Source organism: Ctenopharyngodon idella, chromosome 4 (assembly GCF_019924925.1).
Source record: "Ctenopharyngodon idella isolate HZGC_01 chromosome 4, HZGC01, whole genome shotgun sequence".
NCBI classification, from domain to species: domain Eukaryota; kingdom Metazoa; phylum Chordata; class Actinopteri; order Cypriniformes; family Xenocyprididae; genus Ctenopharyngodon; species Ctenopharyngodon idella.
Genome location: NC_067223.1, coordinates 24,651,533 through 24,672,740, shown reverse-complemented (window position 1 = coordinate 24,672,740; position 21,208 = coordinate 24,651,533). Strand labels below are relative to the sequence as shown.

The following is a 21,208-nucleotide window of genomic DNA, read 5'->3' as shown; positions in this document are numbered from 1 at the left end:
AGACAAGAAAAAAGAAAACAAAGCCTGTTCTTCTGGTGTGGGAGATGCCCCAATAAAGATCTTTATTAACCATTAGTTTCGATCCCCAAAACCAGGCGCGTGACCCTTTGGGTCACGAGAAAAGGTCCAGCAAAAGCTGCATAAATATTTGGGTGCTAAATGTTTACAGTCCTTTGTCAAGACTTGGGGTATTTAAAGGGATTTGGCAAACCACTCAAGGAAGAATCTGCATTCAGAACTTCCCACACAATTGCTGTGTGTATCTCTCTATTTGCCAGGTATGCTGACTCTTTGAAATTATTTTTAATACTATGTTTTGAATTGTACTTTGTATTTTCTGCTGATCAGTTGTGTGATGTATTCTTTTTTAATTCTTTTAATTGATGCTTAATCCTGCCTGGCAAAACAATAAATGTTAATCTTGATTTATCTTGGATTCCTCTAAAATCATTATGACTAGTAGATTACTGGAGTCCGTTATTTCCGCAAATCTGCGTCAGGATAGGTCAAAACTAAAGGCTCAATGAAAGGAGCATGTAGCACATCATGTGGGACCTTTGAGTTCTGTCTATCAATGACTTAGCAAGTTTCAGTATCATGACTAAGAAAACTGTATGAACTGTATTTTTGTATGAACAAGCATGTGGCGGTTCGACTCAAATGCATTAGTAAACTCTGCACCCTCTGACTAAGAATCAGAAGCTGATGAATTTGTGTCCGTAAGAATGCAGTCGGCTGATGCGATTCTCTGTGTGATATCAGGTCCGTAATGAACAAATAATTGATAACCATAATAATTAAAGATCTAAATTAAAGCACAACTAATCTCATGATCAGCTGTTACATCGAAAACATTGTGTTTTTCAACTGTTCATCAACTGTTTTTCATATGTCACTCAAACTCAGAACCAGGAAATAGGGAACACGTGACTTCAGAGAAAGAGAAACTGAAGAGCTGTTGTGTGTTTGTGTCTCTGTATTCATGCAGTAAAATGGCAGAAGCCAGAATTTCAGTGGATCAGAATGAGTTCATGTGTCCAGTGTGTCTGGATCTCCTGAAGGATCCAGTGGCCATTCCCTGTGGACACATTTACTGTGAGAGCTGTATTACAGTCTGCTGGGATCAGGAGGATCAGATGAGAGTCTACAGCTGCCCTCAGTGCAAACAGACCTTCAGTCCAAGACCTGCTTTAGCTAAAAACACCATGCTGGTTGAAATGATGGAGAAACTGAAGAAGACTAAACTTCCTGCTGACTGTTACGCTGGAGCTGGAGATGTGCAGTGTGACGTCTGTACTGGAAGAAAACACAAAGCCGTCAAGTCCTGTCAGGTGTGTCTGAACTCTTACTGTCAGAATCACCTTGAACAACATGAGAGTTTGTTTAAAGAAAAGAGACACAATCTGACTGATGCCACTGGACGACTGCAGGAGATGATCTGCCAGAAACACGACAAGATCCTTGAGGTTTTCTGCTGCACTGATCAGAAGTTTATATGTGTGCTATGTATGGATGAACATAAAAACCACGACACTGTATCAGCTGCAGCACAGAGGACAGAGAAACAGATATGAACTTAAAGAGGTGTCATTATGCTCATTTACAGGTTCATTTATAATAAACTGCACATGAAAATCTCCACATATGGACTGATAGGCAGAATCATATCTCCATTGATTATCTGGATGACACCAGGATCCTGACTTTAAGCACAAAGTGACCCTCTGAGGTCACGTATCTGCTCCAGCTTGTTGGGAAAATAAATACTAACGCATACACACAGATACACCCAGCTTCTTCAAGGTTGAAGTTGGTTGAGCTCTTGCTCTAAACAGGAAGGTTTCCCAAAGCATACTGATAGCATGTATTATCTCTCAGTGAGAGGTTCAGACAATAGTCATCATTACTCTCTAGTGTTGGAATATAGATAAGTAAAGTAAATGCTTTAACTAAGAAGTGGTCACGTAGGCGACAAATGAAGTGACCCCAATGTCCTCAGCTGTCTTGGTCAGCTAGATGATTAGATGTGATTTAACACATGTTGGGTGCCTCTCTCAAAAACATTACATACAATTCTATGACTAAGTGAACCTCATAAGCTTGAAGAAACCGTTCAAATCATTTAATATATAGAAGGATAAGTATTGATAAATACCTTGATTATAAATCACTCATTACAAATCACTCAAAAGGATATATATAGTGAATATGCAATGAATCCCAGAATCCACGCCCTACACTAGACATTGATGAAATAATGCTGACACTTATGATTAAACCTGTTACAACATCACTTCACTGATACTGGAATCATATCTGTTTACTTGATGATTTATGTGATGTTTCTCCTGTTATTGGTTTGTCCTTTAGCACCAGCTGAGGGAGACGCAGAGGTCATTCCAGCAGAGGATCCAGCAGAGAGAGAAAGATCTTCAGCAGCTGAGAGAGGCTGTGGAGTCTCATAAGGTGAGTCTGGAGAAGAAGAGAAGTTTGAGAAGTCTCAGTCAGGACTCACTGAAGCCACTGTGTGATTGTGATGTGTGTCCTAACAGCGCTCTGCACAGACAGCAGTGGAGGACAGTGAGAGGATCTTCACTGAGCTCATCCGCTCCATTGAGAGAAGCCGCTCTGAGGCCACACAGCGGATCAGAGATCAGGAAAAGACTGCAGTGAGTCGAGCTGAAGAAAAACTGGAGCAGGAGATCAATGATCTGAGGAGGAGAGACGCTGAGCTGGAGCAGCTTTCACACACACAGGATCACATCCATTTCCTGCAGGTAACAGAGATCTAGAAGAACAGGATCATAGTGGACTTGAGCAAGAGACTCACAGAGAAACATTTCATGAGAGCAGAATGAGCCGTTGACTGAAGTGTTGATCTGTGTGTTCGGTTATTATATAATCATCAGTCAGACTCTCATCTGATCATCTTCTTTTGAAAGAGACACACTTACAAATGCAGTTCAGCTTTGGAAATCTCTTAGGAAACATTTTTCTGAAAGATATATTGAGCTTCCAGACAGAAACAGCTCAAAACTTCACTAATATTTAAACTTTGTTTTACAATTATGTGAAATCCATGAACTTTATGGGGCCAGTTTCACTCAGTTAGATTTCCCATCATCTCTTTATTTATCATTTTACAATCTTTTGTTTACCAAAATCAGATAATCTTCAAACCAGCTAAACCTTTTATAATAAATTTCATAACTATTTACCAGCTGATGCTGTGAAAGTGCTGAATTGAGGAAAGTTGCTAAAGATCAACAAGAGCTGCTCAAATCTGACAGTAGTGCAGGTTATTGGCTGAAGTGTGGAGGTGATGAGCTTTGATTTCTGTTTTCTGTAGAGTTTCCAGTCTCTCTCAGCTCCTCCTGAATCTACAGACGTAAATGATGATCTCTTCAGTTCTCTCTCCTCTTTTGATGTTGTGAGAGAATCTGTCTGTCAGCTGAAAGACAAACTGGAGGATTTCTGCAAAGAGGAGCTCAAGAAGATCTCTGACAGAGGTAAAGTCCTGGAGATTCATCTGCTCTCAGAAATGATCCTCCATCATATCATATCATGTAGAAGATCATATTAGAAATGTCTTAGGAACGGATGCAGGGATCATTTTCTCTTGACATGATAATCACACTCTTCATGTCTGTTGATTTCCACAGTCACTTTCACCAACATTGTTCCCAGGACCAGGAACGACTTCCTACTATGTAAGTTACTAAGAAAACAAGCAGAGAAACTCACTGAGTGTGTTCATGTTCTTCCTGTAGAAGGAGAAAGAAAACATGACAGAAGAGTTTTATAGTTGATCATGTAAATGATGATTTGTACAGGATATCTGGTAAACTGTACTGAGACACTGATGATATATTGAACATGAAGAGTTCAGATACATTAAAAGATCAGATTCATAATGTGACCTGATTGTGATGTGTTTTATCTCCATCAGATTCCCATCAGTTCACTCTGGATCCAAACAGTGAATAAACGCCTCCGTCTGTCTGAGAGGAACAGAGTGATTACATTCACTGACACAGAGCAGTCGTATCCTGATCATCCAGACAGATTTGATGTGTGTCAGGTGTTGTGTAGAGAGAGTGTGTGTGGACGCTGTTACTGGGAGATTGAGTGGAGTGGTGGTGTGTTTATATCAGTGTCATATAAGAGAATCAGGAGGAAGGGACGGCGTTATGAGTGTTGGTTTGGATATAATGATCAGTCCTGGAGTTTGTTCTGCTCTCGCTCCAGTTCCTCATTCAGACACAAAAAAAGAGAGACTAAACTCCCTGTAGAGTCCATCAGCAGTAGAATAGGAGTTTATGTGGATCACAGTGCAGGAACTCTGTCCTTCTACAGCGTCTCTGGAGACACAATGATCCTCATCCACACAGTCCAGACCACATTCACTCAACCGCTCTATCCTGGGTTTTATGTTTATTATATTGGATCATCAGTGAAACTGTGTTGATGAATCAGAATAGACTGTAGAGAGACTCTACCCATAATACACTGAGCTCATGATGAATCAGTAACCGTGAGAAGTTATAGAGTCTTATTTTCTCTTCATTTCATTAATACTACAGCTGAACTTCTGTCAGTGAAATAACATGTCAGAATAAATGTGTGTAATGAATCCTCATATAGACAGTAAGATCAGTGTGTGTTTGTGAGTCATGATGAGTGACGGTGTGTATCTGTGCTTTTATCAAACTCTGTTTGTGTTGATGGAAATCATAGTCATTCAGTTCTTATTGTAGTGTCACATAAATCATTTTTTATTATTACTGTCACAATTACCTTTCATTAAAATGTATGATTCAATAAAAAATGCAATTTGTCGTAAAATTGAAAAATGTCAATTTATTAATAAATGTAAAATATATAAACCCAGATCATCTGATCATACTGTAAACTCTTGATCAGTGAAAGTATGAGCACAATTATTCTAATCTAATCCAGTTTACTTTAAATAAACCTCCTGAACAGGATTCATTTTTTAGAATTGATTCTCCGACAACTTTTAGATACAGGGTTCGTACAGATACTGTAAAATGAAATTACAGGACTTTCAAGGACTACTTTTTGGTTTTAAAGGACTACAATCAGAGATCTCACTTATCAAAACAATATTTTTATTATCTTCCAAATTCTAAACAAAGTAAATAGATGAATAAAAAATATACTAATGAAACAAAATGGTACAAATAAAAAGTGCAGACACATGCAAAGTATTCGGGGGATCTTATGACGAGCTGCTGGATGACAGCATGTCCCTAGTGGCCTCGGACGCCGAGGATTGGACAGGCTCGGCCCACGATCCCCGCCCTTTTGCCGTCTTTGGAGCCGATCGACGCCAGAGCTTCTATGGACACGAGCTCATCCGTGTTCTATCTAAAGCCATCAAGGACTCGGTTTAGAGTGGTCTGCACCTGAAGAGCCCACATGCAGTCGCTTAGATGGGTGGTTGCTGCCGGGATACTGCCAGGCCTGTCTCCAGCGATCTGCACCCTTCTTCCCGGAGGTCCACGATGAGCTCACGAAATCGTGGAGCGCCCCCTATTCTGCCCGCCTCCGCTCATCTACCTGTTTCTGCCACACGGTCAGAGGCCTGGCAGGCCATCCCCGGAGTGACAAAATGGGTATTGGGTATAATAGAATGAGGTTATGTACTCCAGTTCGCTCAAAGGGCCCCGTTATTCAACGGCGTGGTCCCCACCTCCATGACGAATGAGGACATTCACGTCCTGCCCTCCGAAGTGAACACTATGGTGGCAAAGAGAGCCACAGAAGTGGTTCCTCCAGCTCAGAGCGAGTCAGGCTTCTACAGCCGTTACTTCCTCGTCCCAAAGAACGGTGGTCTCAGACCCATCCTCGACCTCAGACATATGAACCGTGCCCTAATAAAGCGCTCATTCAGAATGATTACTTTGAAACAAATCCTCTCGCAGATACGCCCAGGGGACTGGTTCTTTTCTCTGGATCTGAAGGATGCTTATTTTCACATCCAGATAGCCCCCCATCACAGGCGCTTCTTGAGATTTGCCTTCGAGGGAGTGGCATATCAGTACACGGTCCTTCCGTTTGGGCTGTCCCTAGCTCCCCGTACTTTTGCGAAGTGTATGGATTCGGCTCTTTCCCCTCTGAGACATACTCCGCATTCCGCATACTGAATTACCTCAATGACTGGCTTGTTCTAGCCCAGTCAGAGCCCGAGCTAGTGTCACACAGGTCCCTCCTCCTCAATCACCTAGAGTGTTTGGGGCTCAGGGTCAATTTTGCCAAAAGCTCATTCTCCCCTAGCCAACGTATTTTGTTCCTGGGAACAATTATCAACTCGACCCAGATGAGGGCTGTAGTCTCACCAGAACGAGCTCTGGCCATACAGCTGCTTCCAAGACAGGCTGGAGAGCCCTGTGCAAAGGCAACCCAGCCTTTGGCACTTGGACGAGCAAGGAAAGCAAGCTGCACATCAACTGCCTGGAAATGCTGGCAGTCTGTCAAGCTTCTCAAGCTTTCCTGCCGCTCCTGGCAGGACACTACATCTTAGTCCACTCAGACAGTATGATGGTTGTGTCCTTAATAAATCGCCAGGGCGGGCTCTCCACGAAACCCCTCTTCACTCTAGTGAGGAATCCCATCTACGAGATGCCTCTACACGCTTAAATGGTCAGTCTTCTCTGTTTGGTGCACAGCCCGTGGTGTAGACCCATCCACGTGTGACATATCTCTGATATTGTCCTTCTTCCAAGAATTATTGGATAAGGGTCGCACACCCTCCACTCTTAAGGTCTATGTTGCGGCCATAGCAGCCTCTCATGCTCCTATAGCCAGAGAGTCCGTGGGCAAGAACAACCTTGTTGTTCGTTTTTTGGGCTATAGGAGGCTGAACCCAACTTGCCCCTTGACTGTCCCTACCTTCACTGTTTTGGAGGCCGCACCAAAGGGCATCCGGTCATAAAGCCAAGGCTATCCAGATGGATAGTTGACGCAATAGTGCTTGCTTATTCCCCTTGGGACTACAATGTCCTATCGGGGTTAGAGCACACTCCACAAGAGGCATGGCCTCTTCATGGGCTTGGTCCAGTGGTGTGTCCATTGCAGAAATTTGTGTGATGGCCAGCTGGGCCTCGCTGTCCACTTTCGTCAGTTTCTATAACCTGGACGTTCCTGGCCTACAAGCGCAGGTTTTTTCTGCTTAATTTACCCTTCAGAGCTCTATCCATAGGACTTTTATTCCTACGACTCCGACTATGTCCGGGTTGTTAATTTTAGGCTTCGCCTTTTCCCCTACATGCTCTCAATCCTCCTTTGAGTACCTAGGCTGTGTGAGGTTCATGGAACGATTATCTTTACCACTTTTATCAACCTCGACTTAAGTCTGGGTCACTAGTATGGTCTTTCTTTGTATTTGGTCCTAGGTCCTTTAGTGCCTACATTAAGTTATTTCTGTCGTTCCTCTTCCATAGCACGGCATTATTGTACTGTCCCCAAAGCATCTAGCTAAAGGCATACGACGCAGTACGAGTGTAGTATCGAAAGGGAATGTACTAACGTAACCTCGGTTTCCTTATATACGGAACGAGTACTGTGTTCCTTGCTGTGCTATTCGCAGCACGACTCGTGTCATCGCATCAGTCGAACAAAACCAGTCTGCCTAGGTGAGACGCCCGCTTGTATAGCCAGATGCCCTGCCCATTTTGGCAGGCTCTCTCGCCATTGGTTCATTTTATTACAACTACACGTACCAATGGCTGTGCAGTTTTCACTGCGTGATTAAAAAAGGCTTCAGAAATCGGAAAAAAGGAGTTTTCCCCCATAGCGTCTAGCCAAAGGCATACGATGCAGTACTCGTTCCGTATCTAAGGGAACCAAGGTTATGTCAGTAACTGAGTACATTTTCTGTTTTTGGGTGAACTATTTACACATGAGAGTGAGTAAATGATGACAGAATTTTTGGGTGAACTATCCCTTCAAGTGTAGGCTACTGACCGTAGGGCTTGACATTGACATTATGTTATTGTTTGTCCATCAGACAAGTAAATCAGTCATTCACTTGTCCAAGAAAAAAGTTGCTTGTCCGGAAAAAATATCATTTTTTATCTTTTTTTTTGTTGTTGTTGTATAAATATAATTTATTCTGAAGCAATATTCTCATTAATGTTCTATCAGCTTTGACATTTAAATCTGCATATTTGTGATATTTACCTCGACGGCACTTTTTTACATTTATAAATGGCTTGTTTTCCCTAATCTTATTAAATATATGCTTCATCTTTCATTTTAATTCCTTAAATTTGATCAATAAATTTACTATAGGGCTGTAACCAATCAAACTAAATCATATACACAATGAAAAAATACAACTGCATTAAATAATGTTATGATATTGTTTTAAATATTTTTTTGAAAATACAAATAAGAAATGTTGGGGAAAAAATTATAAACATGAAACTAAACCGCCATTAGATGGCGGCAATTAATGAGCCAGTAGATGGGGGCTGTCTTCATGAGCGAGTCATTGAGCCATTCATTCAAACGATTTGTTTAAACAGCAAATATTCTTCAATCTCTAGTCTTAAATCATAAACTCTCAGATCATAAATCAAGGCATTCATAGTATTTTTAAGTTTAGCCTATATATTCCTATACTTCAACTGCTTGTGGTAAAGGTCTATGCAGGCCTATATCATTTTATGTTACTCAAATGAACCTATGTTATGCATTATCTTACAATTATGCTTACTATGAATTTCAGTTAACATATTAAAATATGTCGTACCTATGTTTCTGTTCTTTTCACTGTATTCAGTACACATTAAGCAGAAGGCTAGTATTCCATTAGTTGTCTGTAAGGAAAGCCTTTGGCAAACAGATTATTTGTATCTTTAAGGCACATTTTTGTCACATATTTCTTTTAAAACACTTATGAAGTCTGTATGGAGTGAAATTTACTTTATTGAACTCTCTCTTTCCCACAGAAAGCTTTCCTGTCTGAGACCAGTTAGTTCAGATGTCTTTGAAATAAAATAAGACTTCTACAGCAGTTTTAGCCAAGGCAATTCACACACACTTGCAATACAATGTACGTGCTACAGGTGTCAGTAAGTTTCATCTTGAAACTGATTAGAGGTGTGCTTAATTCTGAAATGGTAAATCTGCACTCTGAAAAAAAGAAATTTTGGATTTTTTAAAAAAATTTTTAATTTTTTAATTTTTTTTTAATTTTGGAAACCTTCTTTTTAGGACAACTTTGAACTTTTTTTATCCGCTTCAAATGTTGACTACTAAATATATATATATATATAAACAAAATTATATAAAAAGTAAAGTTTCTGAAGGCATTGAATGAGATCCCATAAATTAATATAGCTTTACAGTAATAACAATAAATATTACATTTTATTATATGATATGATTAATATCATATTTATTTTTTAATTATGATGGTTTTATTATAAATATGGTGATTATCTCTAAGGTGGACACATGATTATTATATATGATATTTACCATCTGAATCTAACCATGTTATCAACAAATGGAAAGCAGCCGTTTATTATCATGTTAATTATTGTGTCTTTCGCCCCAACAGCAGGGGTTCTTTTTACCTCAAATACTATACTTTTAAATATTCTTCAGTTATTGAAAAACCGTTGCTTTATTTACCTTGAACAAAGCTGGAAATCAGTAACAAGACCTTTGTCTCAAAATATAGACATTCATTTTATCAATTCTCGTTTGCTACATAAATCTACAACATTTTTAAAAACATTAAATATTAGATCAAATGTCTATGATGGCGTCAAAGATCAGACAAATTTCCATCAAAAAGCGGGTTGTCAAAAAAAGTGCCAAGCTGAGTTTTTGTGCCATCAGAGATTAAAATCAAATGCGCCTTTTACCCCGTTGCACCTTTAGCTCCGTTGTATCCTTCTACACATGCATCTCGCTATTACCACATGTGGAAATCAGAAATTCTGCATCTTCCAGAATCTAGCGCTGAACCCACAAGTGGGGGAATGGGCCTCAAGCACAGTACATGCAAACAGTGCTGTCAATGGGAGCACTTCAAAATTTCCCTGTGAATTTCCCTTTGAGGTTTGCATTTCTGAGACTGGTCGGTTCAGATATCTGATAACTGATATCTGAAAACAGATATCTGAAAAGCACATCTCATTCATTTACAGTGGTTTTAGCAAAGAACACAGAAACGCGGAAACAGCATACCATCCAAAGCCAGAAAACCACTGTAGACGTGCACACTTTTCAAGAATTTAACTGATGCCTCATGTGAGACTATATAAATCAACATCAAGTACAAAACACCATAATCAAACTACTGATTTGTAGGTTCCTATAGTTTAACTGGTAATGGTGCTAACAACACCAAGGTCAGGGATATGATACCCATACTAAATTCTGATCCAATGTACATTCCGAATACACTTTATTGCTTTGGATAAAAGCGTTTACTAGATGTAAAATGTAATGTAATTTCTTAAAGCTACAAATGAGGTCAATCAAAGAACTAATCTAACTATGCCAAATGAACGCTTCTAAACAAATACAGCTTTATTCTAAACGCAGTTTGTTCAGTATTGATCGGATGGGGGCTTTTCTTGCTCCTTCCTCAGTATATAACCAACCTTTCTAAATAGAAAGTCAGTTATAAGTATGCTTTTAACTCCTGTTTAACCATAACCCTAACTATAAAACCTAGACTTACTTTAATTCCAAATCACACCCCAATCACAACCAACTAAAACCATAGCACCATTTAATATTTCAGCACTATACTAACTCTTCATTTCATTGTTTTTCTTACACAAGTACTGAAATTACAAATGATTTGTATATTGTATGTTGTTTTTGAGATTATGACCTGCTGTCAGAAACAGGATTTTCTCACACGGAAATGGAAAAAAAGAATTAAGAAACCACAACAACCCACCAAACCACTAATGACTGCCAGTGAAATGACGGATGAATAGCTGACATTTCACAACCAAAACCTTTTGTAGTTTCACTACTTACAAGCTCATACATAATAGCACCTACACTTGAAGTCAAAATAATTCAACCCCACAGAGACTGTAATAAGTTACGAAATGTAAGATTTTCTAAAGATAGAGTTTATATACATATACACTTTAGTGGCATGTTAAAAGCATTGATGTCAATAATTTTTTTAATTTGGATTTTTTCAAAATACAGACAAACAAAGAATATCAGTGAGCTGGAAGCTTTTGCACACAAGAAATGGAGTGTCCGAAGCTTGTCAGCACTTACAGGCAATGCTTATTTGAGGTTATAAAGAGTAAAGGATTCTCCACAACATTCGACTTTTGGGGGTTGAAATTAGATTTTTTTTATTATTATTTGAACTCAGTAATTCAACTTAACCTTCTCAGAATCACTCAAATGTGCATTAATATGTGTAATAATATTAAAATTAAATCTATAATGGTTTACTGATGCAGTGTTTTATACAGTTTTGTTCACAAAACCAGAATGTCTTGCAGGTCAGGGGGGTTCAATAATTTTAATTGCAATTGTAGTTCTTGAGAGACGCATAAGCAATTTTATTACCCATGTTAAAACTTTGTGTCATTATGGAGGATGATATTTTTATTTTAAGTCACTGCCTCTGGAAATTATCTCATCATGTTTCTGTTCAGTTTTGTCTTGTGGCTGCATATGCCATTCAGGCTCCTGAAAATTGTCTGCTTGATTTAGTGTGTATCCACTCCCTTCTGAGAAGTCAATGTCAGTACCCTCACGAAAAAGAAGTATGCTTGAAGTTAATTTTATTAAGTATACTTAAGTAAAGTTCAAGTGTATTTTTATTTATGTTGTAGCGAATCTGTACAGGTATTTAATTAATTTATGGGTGAAATATATGAATATAATAAATCATAAAGCTTTATGATTAATTATAATACATATACCGACCCGAGAGATATATTGTGAATTAATTACAACGAATTATAATCAATCACATATATGATTAGTTCTGGTTTGATAATAATTTAGAGAAACTATTAGTTTGTCCAGCAAACCGTTAGCTCCTCATAGCCGATTATAAAAGGAAGGTTTTTCTCTGGCCACGAGAAAGACTTCCTATTCTAGCATCAATGCGTAAAGCAAGGATACTGGATCGAAACGTTAAAGTGACCTGGGTTTGTTGCATGAGCAAAAAAAACAATCGAGCATGAATATAATGTATTTAATATATGAAACTACGGATACAGAGACTATACTACTAAACATACACAAACAATACACATATATAGAAAGCGAAAGTAAAGTCAAGAAAACAGAGGTGATCAAAGGAATGGCAACTTACGAACAGTTAAAACCTTTGAGAGCCAGCAAGGAAACTCAGCTTACACATCGAGCTTAAAACGCTTTGGAAAGAATGGTTCTATACTTGCATAGGTTCAGGTGCTGTGGTCGTTTCGTGTTTCTGCAGGAGTTTCGGTGCGTGCGGCTGAAGCGATTGGTCCTTTTCCGAGAAGGTGTTCTTCGGCGGGATTTTCAAACAAGGGTTTAACTTAAGAGTAAGATAACCGGAAAAGAAAGAAAAAGAGTCCGTCTCCTAGGCGATGAAGAGTGAAGACTTAGGGCGACGGATGAAGAGGGTTTGACAAAGAAACTTGTTGCCAAAAGATGGTCGTCCCGAAGAGAGGGGGCGCGTGATGGAAGCGCGGTCGCCGAGACGTCCGGGAGAGACGGGTGTTAAATGGCGAGAGACAATCGAGAGACAAATGAGAGACGCGTGTCATTGTGTTTTAAGGACAACAGGCCAGAACGCCTCCTGGGATACATCAGCCAATGATGAGGGTGCGATTTTGGCGGGCAAACTCTTTCTTTGTCTCCATTTATGACCTAATTTGCATGGTTTATGAAGTGTCCGATCTGAGTACATTTTCTTCAAAGTACCATTAAAAATAGAAGAATGCATTTTACAGTCATGTGACATACATTTTCAATTAGAGCATAACGAAAGCTTTACAATGAGACCAAATTTGTCAGATGGCAAAGACATAAAAGGTGAGATACAGTTTATACTTGAGTTTTATCGTTTAAAAGAAAACTAATACAACTACAGTCATAGCTAAGCTTATATACTAGGGATAAATACATGCACCTTTAAATACAGCGACGAGTACATATTGGCACAGTCATATTTGGAGGATAAATGTACATTCACAATCTCCATGCGTGTTTGTGAGTGTCTGTATGTGTGTGTGTATTGGGGTTGTGGCCAGTGTCTGTGACCATATGTCCTTTAGTCCCACCAGGGTGACTCTTTGAAGTCTCTGGAGCTGGTGAGAATATGTTCTGTTTTTCTTTACTGGGGTAACAAAGGTGCCAATGGGGCAATTGGTCCAGGACTTGACGGAGCCGATTCGTGATTTACATGCACAGTTCAGGAGGCTAAAAGCATTCTGAAGATTCTAAACTTGACGGGCAGATCCGATTTTGAACAGACACTACAATGTTGTAAGTAAACTAATATCAATGTACTAGAAGTGTACTTGTAAGTGTACCGTTTCAATAGTAGTTGGGACTAAATTGGCCCACTTTTAGTGTATAAAAAATGTTATATTTAAGTCTAACAGTAGTAAACTTTGAGTACACAACTAGAATATTGTTTTTCATTTATACTGCAACAAATGAAACAAGTGAACTTACTAGTCAAATTTTTGCAGCACATTTTTTTAGTTTATGAAAGTACACAAGTATACTTAGTGAACTATTAGTTTAGTAGTTTTATACTGTAAGTATACTTGTAAGTTTTCTTGTCTTCTGTCACTTGGTTCTGCTTCTTCTTTGCCTGTTAAAGCGAAGTTTTGATCCGGAGATTCTGTACTAGAAGATACGTAATAGCGCCCCATACTATATAACAGTGAAAACATGGATAGCTAGAAAATTCAGTCAATGGTGGGGAAAGAGTAAAGTAGATTTGAAGTAAATCCCTATGTACACTACCAGTGGACAGCCTATAGAATTAGGAACATATCTGTTTTCTTTTTTTAAACAATGTAGGTTTATAAGACGGTATGTAAATCTATGTGGGGAAAAACGTATTTAATAGACTACTCGATCAAAATAATAAACACAACTACAAGCCAAGTATACTTAGAATACTAAATTATACTTTTAAGTATAGCAAACAGGCCAAAAATACTTGATTTTTCAGTCAGTATAAGTCAAGTGTACTTAAGCGCAATTTTAAGTATATTTCTGAAAAGTAGGCTACATAAAAAGTAGACGGAATGTATACTTTCTTTTTTTTAGTTTAAAAGAAGTATACTAATACTTGAATAAGCTTCTTTTTCATAAGGGTAGTTTGGATCTGAATATGTGTCAAACCATTTCCTGCTTTTAGGTCTTCCGTTGTTTTAATGGTTGATTATAAGCTGTTTTATTTAGAGGTTTATTAAGAGTGCTGATTGTTAGGTTTGGGTTTACAGTGGGTACGGAAAGTATTCAGACCCCCTTAAATTTTTCACTCTTTGTTATATTGCAGCCATTTGCTAAAATCATTTAAGTTCATTTTTTTCCTCATTAATGTACACACAGCACCCCATATTGACAGAAAAACACAGAATTGTTGACATTTTTGCAGATTTATTAAAAAGGAAAAACTGAAATATCATATGGTCCTAAGTATTCAGACCCTTTGCTGTGACACTCATATATTTAACTCAGGTGCTGTCCATTTCTTCTGATCATCCTTGAGATGGTTCTACACCTTCATTTGAGTCCAGCTGTGTTTGATTATACTGATTGGACTTGATTAGGAAAGCCACACACCTGTCTATATAGGACCTTACAGCTCACAGTGCATGTCAGAGCAAATGAGAATCATGAGGTCAAAGGAACTGCCTGAAGAGCTCAGAGACAGAATTGTGGCAAGGCACAGATCTGGCCAAGGTTACAAAAAAAATTCTGCTGCACTTAAGGTTCCTAAGAGCACAGTGGCCTCCATAATCCTTAAATGGAAGACGTTTGGGACGACCAGAACCCTTCCTAGAGCTGGCCGTCCGGCCAAACTGAGCTATCGGGGGAGAAGAGCCTTGGTGAGAGAGGTAAAGAAGAACCCAAAGATCACTGTGGCTGAGCTCCAGAGATGCAGTCGGGAGATGGGAGAAAGTTGTAGAAAGTCAACCATCACTGCAGCCCTCCACCAGTCGGGGCTTTATGGCAGAGTGGCCCGACGGAAGCCTCTCCTCAGTGCAAGACACATGAAAGCCCGCATGGAAGGACTCCAAGATGGTGAGAAATAAGATTCTCTGGTCTGATGAGACCAAGATAGAACTTTTTGGCCTTAATTCTAAGCGGTATGTGTGGAGAAAACCAGGCACTGCTCATCACCTGTCCAATACAGTCCCAACAGTGAAGCATGGTGGTGGCAGCATCATGCTGTGGGGGTGTTTTTCAGCTGCAGGGACAGGACGACTGGTTGCAATCGAGGTGAAAGATGAATGCGGCCAAATACAGGGATATCCTGGACGAAAACCTTCTCCAGAGTGCTCAGGACCTCAGACTGGGCCGAAGGTTTACCTTCCAACAAGACAATGACCCTAAGCACACAGCTAAAATAACGAAGGAGTGGCTTCACAACAACTCCGTGACTGTTCTTGAATGGCCCAGCCAGAGCCCTGACTTAAACCCAATTGAGCATCTCTGGAGAGACCTAAAAATGGCTGTCCACCAACGTTTACCATCCAACCTGACAGAACTGGAGAGGATCTGCAAGGAGGAATGGCAGAGGATCCCCAAATCCAGGTGTGAAAAACTTGTTGCATCTTTCCCAAAAAGACTCATGGCTGTATTAGATCAAAAGGGTGCTTCTACTAAATACTGAGCAAAGGGTCTGAATACTTAGGACCATGTGATATTTCAGTTTTTCTTTTTTAATAAATCTGCAAAAATGTCAACAATTCTGTGTTTTTCTGTCAATATGGGGTGCTGTGTGTACATTAATGAGGAAAAAAATGAACTTAAATGATTTTAGCAAATGGCTGCAATATAACAAAGAGTGAAAAATTTAAGGGGGTCTGAATACTTTCCGTACCCACTGTAATAGTCCTTTACGATGGTTTCTTGTCAGACTGTAAGAACATGATTCTCATGTCACACTGTGGGATCTCAGCTGTCATTTATGTCAGACTGTACGACAGTCAAGACGGGTTAAAAACGAACACGCGCTTGAAAACTTGTCCGGAGTTTTACATCATCAACCCACACACGTTCGGTGACAGTGAGCTGCATTACAAGCGGGAATGAAATGGTGGCTAACAAAGACATCTCGAGCGTTAATTTTGATCACGGCTTATCTTGAAAAACAAAGACAATTTGACATTCGTCGTAGGAGAAGTCACACTGCAGGACTGTGTGCCAAATCTTCTGACACTGCCAGAATTTTGTCTGTGAACATGTCAAATTAGCGATCAAAGACTACAGATTTTAGGCTAGGATTATAGGAATCTTTTAGGATTTGCAAAAATTTGTCTCAAAAGACCAAATCGTGGCCAAAATCGCACAGTGTGAACCAGCCTTAAGGTGATATCACATGAAAGATGTGGAAAGAAATTCCATCAGCCCTGTTTGTGTGGTGATAAGCAAAGTACCAAATTCTGCTCTATTCAACAGAAATTTGGAACATGTTTGTGATTTCATGGACTTTCGGGAGGAAGGTTGTTACGGCCGGCTCATGGCCGCAACAAAAAAAGAGAAATCCAAAACAAAATGTTGTTATAATGAATTAAGTTTTTTTTTTTTTTTTTTTTTTTTTACAGATTTTTAGGAGCTTCACAGAATATACTAAACAAAATGATTCCATTTGAAAAATCCCCTTCCAGTGTGGTAACTAAGAGGCCAGCCCCCATACATAAGTGTGTAACAGGAACACTTCTCCACATCCTAATTTGGATGTTGTCCATCTCTCCTGCTACCTACAAGACAACAGCACAAAGGCAACCAAGAGAAAGAAAAGAAAAGAAAACACACCCACACACCGTAACAAGTTCTTGATAAAGGACACACCCTGAAGATTACGAAAAACTTTCTGCACTCAAGGAAGCTCATTCTGCATATTTGGTTTTGAAATGATGCTGTTTACTCAACTCTTATTACCAAAGGTAAGATCAGTTTGTATAGCATTATATATCAATAACCTTACATTCACAGAAACATAATTATCTAAATAAATACATTTTTAAAATAAAATAAAAATGTTGGAATTCTGTTATATTTGAGCTGTTTATGCCTTAAGACTTACAGGGCTTATGTCATACTTTCTTTTGTAATAGTAATAATCATTATAATAATACAATTTTGTTTTGGAAGAAGTCATGCATAATTTGAATTACTATGTTTAAAAATGAATAGGCTTATCGTTGAAACAACATTGCTTTGTCATGCAAGTTGAATTTGTTGTTAAGTGGCTCTCATTGGGCTATAAGCAAAAAATATTTAATTCATGTTGTTTTTATGCAATTAAGGAATGAATGCAACATATTGGGCAATGTCTTTCAGATCAATTATGAAATTATCACATCAGTGAGAGGTTTGAATGTATGATTCTAAGTAGCGGTCTCAAAACATGTTTCACTGGACAATACTGAAACTTCCAGAGGCTGAGCAGAAAATTCTGGACTCACAACGGTGGGTTAAACTGTCATTTGCAATGGATTTCCGCAATTCCAGATACTGAATATATTTTATATTTATTTTTAATTATGTAACACCATAACATCATAAGGTTGTACTCAACACTATTACTTTATTATTAATGAAATATTATTTCATTACTTTATAGAGCTGCCGTGTCAGATTCGGTAAATCCCAATAATGATGATGATCGCTCCAGCCAGTCATCTGGATCATCTTCAAATACATCACACACATTCAACAAAGAAGAGACTAAAAACAAAAGAGCTCATTTCCCATTTCCAAAAATCAGTCCAGGAAAAATGCTGCAAAAACCGGGAAAAGCTGAGAAAAAAGTAAAAACTGAATGTTTTGCTGAACCTAAAGAAAAGGACATCGAAAAGCCTGAAGAAGAGGACAAAAACAAAAATGCGTATGTGATTTCTAGAGAGTATGTAAACATATTGTCTAAAGTCACAGCAAACAAAGAAGAAGATTCAGACTCTCTTGGCTCAGAATTAGAGAGAATAATTGACTCTCCATCTGCAGAAAAAACAAACAAACTGAAAAGTAAACTGAAGGAGCTGGAGAATGTTACACTTAACATCGCTGTAACTGGGATGACAGGTGCAGGAAAGTCTTCCTTTGTCAATGCCCTGAGAGGACTTGGAAATGATGATGGGAGAGCAGCTCCCACAGGAACAACTGAGACAACCATGAAGCCAAACATGTACCCACATCCCTTCATGCCAAACGTGAAAATCTGGGATCTGCCTGGAATTGGTAGTCCAAAATTTAAAGCGAAGCAGTACCTGAAAGATGTCAAGTTCGACACGTATGACTTCTTTCTCATAGTGACCTCTGAGCGGTTTAGAGAGAACGACATAGAGCTGGCCACAGCAATCCAGAAGAGCAATAAGCTATTTTATTTCATTCGCACTAAAATTGACAATGACGTTCGCGCTGAATCACACAAAAGAAACTTTGATGAGCAGACGTTGCTCAATTACATCCGAGAGGATTGTAAGTTCAACCTGCTGAAAGTCGGAGAACCCAAAATATTCCTAGTATCATCATTTCAATTGGAAAAATATGACTTTCAGATGCTGATCAACACCCTCGAGGATGAACTTCCTAAGAACAAAAGATTTGCTCTCATTCAGTCTCTGCCCGTTTATTCTCTAGAAGCCCTGACAAAGAAGAAAACATACTTCAAGAAAATGATTTGGCTGAATGCCTTCGCGGCCGGGATCGGGGCGATGCCTCCACTCCCGGGATTATCAGTGGCCTGCGATTATGGCATCATGAAGAATTTCTTTAAACAAGTCTTCACCAGCTACGGCTTATCAAATCCAGCCCTGGAGGTGCTATCAGAACGAGTGAACAAACCTGTGGAGCAACTGAAATCTGCTATGACATCACGCTTCAAAGATGGAGTCACTGACAATATTATAAAAGATATGTTGTCTAAACCAGTCATTGCTGTAGCCAAGACGCTTGGGACCATAATGACTCTTCTGCCAGGAGGAGCTCTAAAAAAAGAGCTTTGGATCAGGCTCTGATTTTATATAACAGCTCTGATGTTGCAGTAAAAAATTTGTGTTGTAGTTTTGGAAATGAATAGATTAGTAAAGTAAAAACTTACTAGAAGGTAAACTTACTAATTATCCACTTCTTTGTAATAATGATTAGAATAAAAATTCTTGGAAATGTGATTTAGAGTATTTTAAAATAAAGCAATATTTGCTATTTTCATTTCAAATTTCATTTGTGTCAGTATATAACTATGTATTTACTGTATAATACATACTGAACATTGTGCAAGGAATAAAATACTTGTTTTCACTGTGTCTAATTTAGTTTACTAAAAGACTTTTCTCATTGTTTTTTCAATCTTATCAAATAACTAACTTTAAAAAAATACAATAACACATTGACATGTTTAAATAGAAATAATTTAACTTCCCCAACAATTGTTGCAACTAATGTTGTAGATTGACCTGAAAAGGTCAACTAATTCCATAGTCATTGACTTTTATACTGTACAAACTGTATATTTTGTCCCCTACCTAGATATGATTTATAAGCTGTTTTCCTCATGGGAGCCAAAAAGTGTCCCCAAAAGGACAAGGATTTTGGATATTGGTGGGGACATTTTGGCCCCATAATGTAGGATATACCTGAACCATACACACACATACACATACATGTGTTTTACGGGGACTCTTCATAGGTGTAATGGTGGAAAGCAGTAAGTGTTCTCATGAGTGTTTAATAAAAAATAATAACTAAAGGCAGTAACAATTTAAACAATATATATTTTTTATAAACTAATATTCAGCTTTTCTTTTTAATAGTCAATTTATTTTCAGCAGTCATCAAGCTTGTACGTAGGGTAAGTGGTCACAGACACAAAGATGTACCTTTAATTTCACCACGCTGATTGCTCACTAAAACCCCCGCAATCATCATGTTTTCAGGCCATTTCGAGTTTAATTTTGACATGAAATAAAGTTGTGATATCTAAGTGACAGTAGTTTACTTACTTTTTAATTAGTCTTCCCATTAACGCCATCACTGTCTTCATTCAGACCGATTCGACGAGAATGCGCATGAAAACAAGAGGTGGGATTTATTGCAGGAACCAATTGTAACCGATCATATCCAATCATAGCGCGATGGAGGCACTGCCTCCTCTCACGTGACTTTCCCCCATTCATTCTCAATTTTTTTTTTCCCCCCCGATTCCGGCATGGCACCAGTGTTTGGCTTCGCCACCATGGCTGGATGTTTATCCCGTCTAGTTTTATTTGTTTTCTGCACTATATTGCTGTTTGTCCACAAATGTCTGTCTGCTGCGTGGGTGTACGATTGCCAAACAATGCTTTTGATCCGATCCTCCATTGCGGAGTGTGGCGGCGTATGTAACTGGAGTGGTCCAGGTGCGTCTTCAGCCCCATTCATATGTCCATCTACACTTGTCGCCTGTATGCGGAACGGAGAAGAACTAATGCGACACACAAAGAAGTGGTGGAGAAGGTGAGGAAAAAGGGCTGGGAGGCAGGTACATCTTAAAAAGCTCCTGAAGTTGGGGCTTGTCGATGGTGGCCTCAGATCGCCTTGTCTTCATGCTGTCTTCCCTGACGTCCCTACGGCTCTGGTCCCTCTGCCCTGGAGAAACCCTACCACTGGTCGCGGGGTGTGTGCCATGCACCTGAGGTCGCTGCCGCAAGCCTCTCCCTCTGCTTCAGGTGTTGCTATTGCTCTATTCAAGATGACCTTGATAAACGGCTGTTCAATTTCAAACAAGTCATTTTTGATCAATTACTTTTTTATTTCCAAAAACCTGGATTTTATGTTGCTGATGGAGACATGGCAACGGAGCATGGAGTACTGTCCTGTGGATTGTTCTTTTATCAGCACACCAAGACTCGTGGGCCGTGGTGGAGGACTTGCTGTGGTTTTTAAAATGCATCTTATTTGTCAGTCGATGAGCGCTGGTATGTACTCTTCATTTGAACTACAGATGACTAAGGTTGGTCGT

At 39.1% G+C, this 21,208-nt stretch overlaps 2 protein-coding genes across 2 annotated transcripts; both read left to right on the top strand.

Moving 5' to 3' along the window:
• The first annotated feature begins 1,862 nt into the window (after positions 1 to 1,862).
• ftr55 (finTRIM family, member 55) lies at positions 1,863 to 4,129 on the top strand. Its single transcript, XM_051892272.1, has 6 exons — positions 1,863 to 1,877; positions 2,371 to 2,466; positions 2,553 to 2,777; positions 3,350 to 3,509; positions 3,663 to 3,710; positions 3,950 to 4,129. The coding sequence occupies exons 1-6, from the start codon at positions 1,863 to 1,865 to the stop codon at positions 3,985 to 3,987; spliced, it is 582 nt and encodes a 193-aa protein (XP_051748232.1). The 3' UTR covers positions 3,988 to 4,129.
• A 13,419-nt stretch (positions 4,130 to 17,548) lies between these two features.
• On the top strand, positions 17,549 to 19,226 carry LOC127511458 (interferon-inducible GTPase 5-like). The gene is made up of 2 exons (XM_051892271.1): positions 17,549 to 17,679; positions 17,834 to 19,226. The coding sequence occupies exons 1-2, from the start codon at positions 17,618 to 17,620 to the stop codon at positions 19,224 to 19,226; spliced, it is 1,455 nt and encodes a 484-aa protein (XP_051748231.1). The 5' UTR covers positions 17,549 to 17,617.
• The last annotated feature ends 1,982 nt before the right edge of the window (positions 19,227 to 21,208 follow it).

Bases quoted from the DNA above. Each gene is read 5' to 3' on its own strand.
- ftr55 (XM_051892272.1), top strand. The intron at 3,510-3,662 runs GTAAAGTCCTGG...TGATTTCCACAG, and splicing joins CAAGAAGATCTCTGACAGAG to TCACTTTCACCAACATTGTT. The intron at 3,711-3,949 runs GTAAGTTACTAA...TATCTCCATCAG, and splicing joins CAGGAACGACTTCCTACTAT to ATTCCCATCAGTTCACTCTG.
- LOC127511458 (XM_051892271.1), top strand. From the start codon at position 17,618: ATGTTTCACTGGACAATACTGAAACTTCCAGAGGCTGAGCAGAAAATT. The intron at 17,680-17,833 runs GTGGGTTAAACT...ATTACTTTATAG, and splicing joins AAAATTCTGGACTCACAACG to AGCTGCCGTGTCAGATTCGG.